The sequence below is a fragment of the Tenrec ecaudatus genome, chromosome 1, assembly GCF_050624435.1.
Source record: "Tenrec ecaudatus isolate mTenEca1 chromosome 1, mTenEca1.hap1, whole genome shotgun sequence".
Taxonomy (NCBI): domain Eukaryota; kingdom Metazoa; phylum Chordata; class Mammalia; order Afrosoricida; family Tenrecidae; genus Tenrec; species Tenrec ecaudatus.
This window is the reverse complement of record NC_134530.1, coordinates 310,908,681-310,918,675: the sequence shown is the minus strand read 5'-3', so window position 1 is coordinate 310,918,675 and position 9,995 is coordinate 310,908,681. Positions and strand designations below refer to the sequence as shown.

The 9,995-nt window shown below is 42.6% G+C and overlaps 2 protein-coding genes across 2 annotated transcripts; one reads left to right on the top strand and one right to left on the bottom strand.

The window, feature by feature from the left end:
• Positions 1-1,497: 1,497 nt before the first annotated feature.
• LOC142442012 (histone H2B type 1-H-like) lies at positions 1,498-3,309 on the bottom strand. Its single transcript, XM_075543496.1, has 2 exons — positions 3,205-3,309; positions 1,498-3,122 (listed from the first exon to the last, which is right to left on the bottom strand). Exons 1-2 carry the CDS (start codon positions 3,307-3,309, stop codon positions 2,700-2,702), a joined length of 528 nt encoding a protein of 175 aa, XP_075399611.1. The 3' UTR covers positions 1,498-2,699.
• A 242-nt stretch (positions 3,310-3,551) lies between these two features.
• On the top strand, positions 3,552-3,938 carry LOC142427876 (histone H2A type 1-H). Its single transcript, XM_075533005.1, has one exon. It carries the CDS (start codon positions 3,552-3,554, stop codon positions 3,936-3,938), a length of 387 nt encoding a protein of 128 aa, XP_075389120.1.
• Positions 3,939-9,995: the final 6,057 nt, after the last annotated feature.

The window sequence follows — 9,995 nt, the reverse complement described above, 5'->3', positions numbered from 1 at the left end:
CGGTCCATCGACCTCTGGGTTATGGGCCCAGCACGCTTGTGCTGCGCCACTCTGTAATTTCAGTTCTTGATGAAGGGTCTTTTTACTATGTGAAATTCTAATATGAATGAAAACATTTAATATCCCATGACCTCTACAACAGCCCCTTAATGTTCAATGGTTTCTTTTAGAAATTAGCAGTTTAAGCTTTAGAGATAGAGAAAAATCTGTTTTTAAATTAAGCCTCTACTGATTTCAGCTAACTTGCTTTTTTTGGCTTTCTAGGTGTTGGCTAGTCACTTGTAAAGTGATATTGGTATAGTAACATACTTTAACTGCTTGTTACTATAGAGCAGAGGTTGGCAAACCTTTGAGATGGAAGAGCTGATCTTGTCTCTCAAAGCAGTTTTTAAAGTCTTTGAGAGTCATTAATATATATATTTTTTATGTATAAAGAAAAGAAATCACCGTTATCTGAATAATAATATCCTTTAAATTTTTTTCAATTTTACTTCAGAGCATCCTTTACATACCAGAAGAGCCACATATGGCTGGAGAGTAGAGGTTTGCCAACCCGAGCTATAGAGAATCCACTGAGAATCCCAGGTGGTGGAGTGATTATGTCTTGGACTTCTAACTGCAAGGTCAGCAGTTTGAAATCACTAGCAGCCACGTGGGAGAAAAATGAGGCTTCTGACTTTGTAGAGTTACAGTCTCAGAACTTCACAGGGACATTATTACTCTGTCTGGCGATGAGTCTGCATGGACTTGATGGCGATAGGTTTGTTTTTGTTTGTTTGGGTCATGGTAAGAATTAATAAAGGTAATTTAAACAAAATGCTTTGCACAGTGACTACTTCTTTCTATATTCTTACTACTGCTAATACTTACATTTAGTCTGTGTTATCACTTACTATTAACACTGAATGAACTTTTATTTTAAACCTGTGCTTATCAAATTTTATATAAAATGTATACATATTTTTAATGTTTATGAGCCTGAAACAAAATAAGCCTCTCAGATTTCAATTGTGCATATTTTTACATTTTATAAAGTATTGTATATTTTGAATCAATTTCTAATTATAATTGTAACAGCTAAAGAGAGTGTTGTAATGAAATGGTGCAACATTAGACTACTGGTTGAAAGGCTGGAGGTTCAAATCCAACCAGAGGCATATTCAAAGACCGGCCTAGCAACCTTTCCAAAAGGTCAGGTGCTTTGCAAACACCATGGAGCAGTCCTATTTTGACCCACAGGGAGTGGTGCTTCCATGGATCACAATCAACTTGAAGGTGATTGTGGACATGTGGGAGCGAGATCATGTTAATGGACTCATTGCTGCTCCCTCACAGCCCAAACCCTACCCTCAGACACCACCACCACACCAGTACAGCTACTGTTTGCATGAACGCATTGCAGTAGTAAGCAAAGAGAAAGTAATTCCATCACCGCCATCAATGATAACAATGGTATATTTTATAATTAAAGGTTGATCAGCATAGAAACGGTGTCATTTATTCTATTGGTCATTCCCAGTTTTGAGTGAATGAATTGTTTAACATTTAACCAAAACAACCCAAGTTGATTTCCATTGAGTTGATTCCAACTCATAGTGCCACCCTGTAGGGCAGATTTGAACTGCCCCATAGGTTTCCCAAGGCTGTAATCTGTAAGGAACAGGATTGTCACATCTCCCTCCACCAGCCACCTTTACATTAGCAGCCTCGCACACTGTCATAAGGTGCTGTTTAAAATGTACATGCAAATAATACATAACTTAAGAAGAGGAAACAAGCAAATGATTAGTTCATTGAAATCAGGATTTGAGTCCTCTAACATCAAATACCATAACAACATAGATTAAAATAGACTCCCCGTGATGACGATTTTGTTCAAAAGGACATTATTTGCAGTTGAGACTTAAACATAGAAAATAGAAATACTCGAGGAGATTCTGAAAATTCTGGTGGATTAGAAGCATAATGGAAACTAGTCTGAGGAAGCAGAGCCATTACCTGATGACGCGCACATCAGGCGGAGTATTGATGGCCTTCCTTAGCTGCGGTGACTCCGGAACTGAGGGGAGGATGTGAAGCGATTATGTTGAGGACAAGGGACAGTAAAAGAAAACAATGGTAGAGCAGCACTCGAATTAGGAGTTTTACGAATCAGATTCAATGTATGATCTTTTGTTTGGTCCCTGTAGTACTTTTTTTTAAATGAAAAACTTTTATTGGAGGCTCTTACATCTATCACAATCCAACAATCACCCGTTATCTCAAGCACATTTGTACACATGCTGCCATCATTTTCAAGTCATTTTCTTTCTACTTGAGCCCTTGGCATCAGCCAATTCCCCCCACCCCCACCCCTCTAGTACTTCAATGAATTCTTGAAACTCAAATCAAACAGGGATGGCTGATTGCCCTTGTGCTGCATTTTAACAAATTATTTACAAATTAGTGCGAGCAGGCACCGCTTTTTACAGCAAGTTATCCTTTGTGTACATTTTACTACAGAATTATTCGGGAAACTTTTCAAATTATGCTGGGTGAAAACCTCAATTCCCTCTCTTCCCTTCCTCTACGAAACCACAACTATTAAGTGTTTTGAAATCGCTGAGTTTGGGCCATTAAAAGCAGTACAGCACAGCTCACGCTATTGATCAATTGAGTGGTTCTGAATAGACTTTGCAGGGAAGCATTCAGGTGACAAATCACTTGGCGCTGGTGTACTTGGTGACGGCCTTGGTGCCCTCGGACACGGCGTGCTTGGCCAGCTCCCCGGGCAGCAGCAGGCGCACGGCCGTCTGGATCTCCCGCGACGTGATGGTCGAGCGCTTGTTGTAATGCGCCAGGCGGGACGCCTCGCCGGCGATGCGCTCGAAGATGTCGTTCACGAACGAGTTCATGATGCCCATGGCCTTGGACGAGATGCCGGTGTCGGGGTGGACCTGCTTCAGCACCTTGTACACGTACACCGAGTAGCTCTCCTTGCGGCTGCGCTTGCGCTTCTTGCCGTCCTTCTTCTGCGCCTTGGTCACCGCCTCCTTGGAGCCCTTCTTCGGGGCGGGCGCGGATTTCGAAGGGTCGGGAACGTTGAGTAGAAGCAGAACAAGTCTCTGAAAAGAGATGTGAAGCTAGAAGTATGTCTTTTCTTTGTATAGAAAATTTCCATGCAAATAAGGAAGAATTAAGAACCTAGTGTCTGATTGGTGACACGTCATAATAACGCTTCTTACAATCGTCCTGCGCCTTGGTCACGGGCCTTCTTGGAGCGTTTTTTTCGGGGCCGGTTAGGGACGAGAAGTGAAAGCACTGGAACATAGTTTATGCAAATTAGGCATGAGCTAAAATGCATCTGATTGGTTTTATTTGGAGTGACGTCTGCTCTAAAGTTTGTTCAATGAAATTAAAGCGAGTTCAATGATTTGTTTCTATTGGTTAACATAAGTTGCAATTTTAACCAATGATATTGCCTCCTTTTCGCGCCTAACAATGTGTATAAAAAGCGCTACCGGTGAAATTTGACTCCATTAAGGAGGCAACTCTTAGTTCTGGTGGTAATCATGTCCGGTCGCGGAAAGCAAGGAGGCAAGGCGCGCGCCAAGGCCAAGACCCGCTCCTCCCGCGCCGGGCTCCAGTTCCCGGTGGGCCGCGTGCACCGCCTGCTCCGCAAGGGCAACTACGCCGAGCGCGTCGGGGCCGGCGCGCCCGTGTACCTGGCGGCCGTGCTGGAGTACCTGACCGCCGAGATCCTGGAGCTGGCGGGCAACGCGGCGCGCGACAACAAGAAGACGCGCATCATCCCGCGCCACCTGCAGCTGGCCATCCGCAACGACGAGGAGCTCAACAAGCTGCTGGGCAAAGTCACCATCGCGCAGGGCGGCGTCCTGCCCAACATCCAGGCCGTGCTGCTGCCCAAGAAGACCGAGAGCCACCACAAGGCCAAATAAGTCTCAATACCAAAGGCTCTTTTTAGAGCCACCTACTCCAGCCAAGAAATAGCTGTGACACACTTGCTTTGCATACAATTTCTGCTGAAGACGCCCTTGAACGTGTAAATGATGCTACTGCAAATTAGATCACCATTTAAACCGTTTTCATACAGACCATTGCATAGCTTTTTGAACGTTTTTCTTACCGCTCAATTTTATTTACATTCTTTTCACTGAATTTCTCGCAGTTGATACCTGTCACACCTCCATTGTCTCTTTGTTCCACATTTGGGTTCAAGCACTACTTAGAGAACTCAACATATTTGCTCATAAGAAATAGAAAATCTAATAACTGCTTCAGAGGCCCCTAGTTACACTTAGAAATTAACTGAAGGGTTTTGTGGGGTTTTGTGTGGGTGTGTAGAATATCATTCCTTGGATATGCTATTGCCATCTAGTCTCTGGTTGATTACAATTAACCCATCTCTGATGTGCATTCTGTTTTGTGGTTAAAGTCACACCTTTTGCTTTAATTAATCCTGGCTTTTGTTCAAAAATACTGATCACATTAGTGATATAGTTAGCCAACAAATCAAACAATTGGTGACCTGAACTAATTTCACAGTGATTTCTTTAACTCTATGGTCATTCTCGGTTTTCTCTGAGTGTTGGTATCACTATCTTTCTTTGGAAGCATAGTGATAATGTTTTCCACACACACACACACACAAAAAAGAATAAAAAAAGCTCACACACAAAAAAATGTTTCAAGTGCCAAACCAAGTCCTACATATTGTCTAAGCAAGAGCTGCACTTAGACTGAAGCTTCACCCCTTTGTGTCAGGGGCCTTGGCAACATGTGACTCGCTCTCAGTCTATACAGTTTTTCAAGTTAGCTTTTTGGTTAGACCATCTAACAAAGTGAAGAACAGGGAGCAGTCGAAAGTTCCACTTTGTTGTTTGAGTAGTAGAAAGTTCTACTTGGAGCTTTTGATAACCAATGCTTCACTGTATCTACATTTTTATTTTTGTTGTTTTGAAGATGATCCTATCATAAAAGGCTCTGTTTCACCTTGGGAAAGATTTCATGAAATCTCAGCAAAAATGTTGATTACTACTAAAGGCCAGAAATGAATTTTAATTTATGGAAGTACTCGGTCCAATCTAGGAACCCACTCTGGAGTATCTTCATTCTCTGTTCACCTCTCTTTCTGTTTTCCTCATATACTGAATAAAATTTTGTGGAGTGTTTTTTTCCTTCACAATTAGAACTTTGGTCAGTTCCCCATAGGGCAGGTGTCCTGAACCCCAAATAGAGAAATGGCTTCAGGAGAAGAAAACAACCAACCATGTCAAACGCTGCTGAGATCAAGTATCTGCTATAGCCATCTGAAGCCGTGAACTTGTAAGTGGAAGTGGAATGTTGGGGCGAAAGGCAGGCAGACGAAAATTTAGTAAACATCATGGCGTGTGTATTACAGCTTAACTCCTGAGCAATGGGTTTGTGGAAGTCTACAGGGTACAATGGGAGTCCTAAGTCCACTTTTTAGTCTCCAGTTAATTCTCTCTGGTCATTAACCAGCAATGTGAAATGCTTTGCCGACAAACAGTATGAGTTAGAAAGTGAATTGCTACCACGTCCCTAGCCAGCCCAGGGGTAGCCTATCCTTCAAGGACTTCCCTAGTCATGCCTCTGATGGAATTGGGGGTAATTGAGGAGCCCCATTGGTGTAGCTGGTTGCGCACTGAACTGTAAATCAGAAGGCCAGCAGTTTGAACCCATCAGCTGCTCCCTGAAAGAATGTGGAAGCTGTCTGCTCTTGTAAACATTTAAGTCAGAAAAATCCAAAGAGTTTCTACAGTGCCCCATGGGGTGTCTGTGAGTCAACATTGACTTGATGGAAGTGAGGAAGGGAGAGTGGAGAGGCCTGAACCGACCTGATAAACGTTCCTATCTGGGAGAGTTTGTGTATCCGAATCCCAATAGGACCCAGGAAGGTCCATTGGAAGCAGCCCCCTTTGTTCTCCATGTCCTCTTTCAGTGGTTGTGTTTCGGAACTATTGGTCCTGTTGTTTTCTCCTGCAATTGTTCATCCAGCTTATCTTATTTAGACAGACCTGCGGAAATAGTAACATGCACAAAAACAAGACAGAGCACAAGCAAGCAACAATATACAACAAAACAACAACACACCAATGACAAAAACAAAACACAACAGGAAAGAAAAGCTTGTAGTTAGTTCCAGGATTGTTTGTTGGCCTTTAGGAGTGTTTTCCAGTCCAGTCTGTTGGGGCACCATGCCCTGGCCCCAAAGTACACCTTCAGCATTCCCTGGGGACCTCGCCACTCCATTCCCTTGCTGTTCTGTTGCAACCCCATAATGTTTTGCCTCGGTGTGGCGGGATCCTATCGGGTGCAATTCCCTCACTGTGTCTCTGGTGTTGTCACCTGTAGGGTTATGGGTCAGTGAGGGGCATCATGTCTCATAGTGGGGTCGGCCATATGGTCCTCTCTGTCGACTGACTGTTCTAATTGGGAACATCAACCTCCTGGCCTGTTGGGCCATGATGTGCTCCCCTCTCTCCTCCTCCCCCTTCATCTGCTCCCGTGTGCTCCGATCAGCTATGTCCCTCTTCCGGAACTGTAGATTCAGCAGCACTCATTTTTAAAGGCATATTTAGTCCAGGAAGAAACAGAATGCTTGCAAAATGATTGTGGTAGCAATTGTACAATCTGCTTGATGCGACTGAACTATGGGATGATATATATATATCTATATATATATATATTCCCAATTAATAATAATTTTCATGGGAAAAAGTGTTATTTATTATTCATTTGGAAGATACCAAATATGAAAATATTGAGTACTAATATTACCTGAGACAAACTGTGTCTCACATCCTTGGGACATGTTTTCAGGAGGGACCAGTTTCTGGGAAGGGCATCATGCTTGGTAAAGTACAGGGCAGTGAAAAAGAAAACGATGGTTAAGGAGATGGACTGACACAGTGGCTGCAACCATGGGCTCAAACCTAGCAGTGACTTTGAAGATGGCACAGGCTTGGGCAGAGTTCATTCCCTTGTAACTACATAGGGTGGATATAAGTCAGAACTGACCCATCTACACCTAAGGACAACTAATAATATAAAATTAGTTCTGACTTTGAAGACCCCTAAAGTCAAAGTCAATCCTAAAGTGTAATGTTTTCCAGAATACGAAGGAACAAAATGAAGGACACAATTTATAGATGGATTCTAAGTGTCTTGTTAAAAACTGAAAAATGTATGTATATGTATAGGAAAAATAGTATTCATATATGTGTGTATATACACACATATATAACTACTTAGATATAAAAATATATTGTTTAGTAAATAATAATGAAAGCATTATTTATAAAATGTTCAGGTAAAATAAAGTTTAAACGCCCTTTATGCTGCATATATGTGGGCAATGAGGCCTGATCTAATGAAATTAGTATTATTTGGTCATTAAGAATATTCTTTTTAAAGAATATTCTTTTGAGATTTCAAAAAAATAAAATGGAAAATCTATAGAAGCTTGTGGGTTTCCCCCTTTTCATTAACTAATTAATTAGCAGTTCATGTTTTGATAGAAAAACTCTGCATTGTTCACATATAGCCTGAATCTGTGGCTCATCAGACACTAGCCTTTCACTGTCTGTGAGCTACTTTTTGATTATTTGTAAACGGTCTGACATACAAATAAATTCCCGTTCTCCATTGGCCAGTAGAGAGTTTCAATTGACTGTCCTTCTGTGGACAAAACAATTTTTATATTCATTCCCAATCCAGTTCCTTTATATAAATGTGTGACGGAGCCCTGGTGGTGTAGGGGGCTCCACCTGGAGCTGCTACCCAGAGGGTCAGCAGTTCCAACCCACCAGCTGCTCTGGGGAAGAAAGATGAAGCTCTCTACTCCTCTGAAGCTCTGAGCATCCCACAGGGACAGTTCTATATGGTCCTATAGGGTCATTATGAGTTGGAAGCAATTGATGGCAGTCAGAAATAAATTTGTGCTTAAGAAGGTACAAAAAAACAAAACAAACAAAAAACTCACTGCCATTGGGTCAGTGCTGAGTCATAGTGACCCCTGTGGGGTACTAAGGTTGTAAGTGTTTCCTGGAGTAGAAAGTCCAATCTTTCTCCTGAGGAGCTGCTGGTGGTTTCAAACTGCCAATCATGCAATGCAGATCACAGCTCAATGAGGAACCACTAAACCACCAGAGCTCCTAACGGAAGGGTTGTTTGTTTTGCTTTTATTCTTACAGGTTCATTTCATTGGAAACTTTCACTCGTTTAAAAATTGCATTTTCTTTTACATTCGCTGATAAAAGAACAATGACCCAGGCTAAAGTAATAAGAAGCAGGAATTGTTTCAGTTTGTTTGTAATTGTCTTCTATGGCTGCTTTAACAAATTAACAGTTTAAATAACATCTCTTTATTATCTCAGAGTTCTGTGGTTTAGAAACCAGACAGGGTGTTGCATCAGAATCATGTCAAGGTGTTGACAGAGCCGCTGGGGGAGAAGCCACATGCAAACTCATTCGGGATGGTGCCCAGCATTAGTTCCACGCTATTGTAAAACTGGGGGCCATTTCCTTGGGGCTGCCATTAGAGGCAAGTTCAACTTCTAGAGGTCACGGGCACTCACTCCCTGGACGGTGGCCACTACACCTACAGAGCCAGCAACAGCCCGTTCAGTTCTTATGTTTCAGATCTTTCTGCTAGCTCTCTCCTCCCCTTGCCTTACATCTTTCTTCTATTGGCAGCCAGGGTATTTGTCTGTTTCAAAGTATCTCTTTGCTTCAATTGAGCCTACCCAGATAAGAAAGGATAAGCTTGGATTGTTTTCACTGGTATTCTCTACTTTAATTCCACCATCTCTTCTAATCTCCATTTCAATGGCTACCCAGAACTCACAGACAATATTCATGATTAAGGGGGTTATGGAGGAACTTGACAGGTTGTAATGCAAGTGAGAAATGCTCAGGATGGTTGTCCATCAGAATGTATTACAAAATTTTTTCAAGTCTGCTAATAAATGCCCAAATGGGGCATACCACTACACTGTAAACCTCAGCTGACAGCCATACAACTCAAGCTCCTTGGCTCAACAAACCAAGCTTCCCCAATAAAGTGCCATGGGGCACGCCATCCCACAAGCCTGAGTCCTGCACAAAAGCACTCAGCTTTGCTTCATCGCGGCCTGGGAAGTCCACCATACTTTTCCAAAGTCTGGCTCTGACTCCTGCTGCTGCTCCTTTAATGTGAAAGCTGTCTTCTGGATCCAGCAGGTTCACTGCACAAGAATCCTACCCGAATTTAGAGGACATTTCAAGAACATACTTGGCCCATTGAGCACTACCCAGCAAAGACTAGATGAGCTGTGGGATGACAAGAGCGTCATGTGTGTAGGAACCAGCCCACATCCAGGTGTGGCGCTCACCTCCCCATGGTTTCAGGAACCTGGTTGGGGAGGTCAATCCCCTTTCCCACCTTTTCTGTCTTAAAAATAACTTAAGACTTTAAAAGATAGGTGGTTTTTAAAGGAAATTGAGTAAGATTGAGCCAATGTACTTAGAAAGATTGGAAATGGGAATTCATTTAAATAAAAGTCCTGAGGCAAAATGTGCTAAGCATATTTTAAAGGTTCAAAGGAAACAAGTAATTCTTGTTGTCCCTAGAGAGCTCAGCTTGTTAACTTGTCGTTACAGTAATGCTAGAGTTGTGCGTTTGAGTCTCTTATGATCCATAGGGGCTGCTTTGATCTCTCTGCGAACCACAGCAGACTACGTCGGTACCCTGCTGGCCTCTGACTCAGGGCACCACATTGGCCACCACCATTGGTAAAATCAAGATCGGCGCTTGGTTATTGGGTTCTATTTTACCATTGTCTTCGGTGCCGCAACTCCACAACCATTTCCAACTTGTCTTCCTTTTATTTTATTTTTGGTACATGGGTCCTAAGAGCGTTGTGTCCAGATTGGAACAGCGTAAGCGGGGTGCACGGTGGAGGAGAGCTGTGTAAGTGCATTTAGTATCTGAT

Bases quoted from the DNA above. Each gene is read 5' to 3' on its own strand.
- LOC142442012 (XM_075543496.1), bottom strand. From the start codon at position 3,309: ATGTTCCAGTGCTTTCACTTCTCGTCCCTAACCGGCCCCGAAAAAAAC. The intron at 3,123-3,204 runs GTGTCACCAATC...ACATACTTCTAG, and splicing joins GTAAGAAGCGTTATTATGAC to CTTCACATCTCTTTTCAGAG.
- LOC142427876 (XM_075533005.1), top strand. From the start codon at position 3,552: ATGTCCGGTCGCGGAAAGCAAGGAGGCAAGGCGCGCGCCAAGGCCAAG.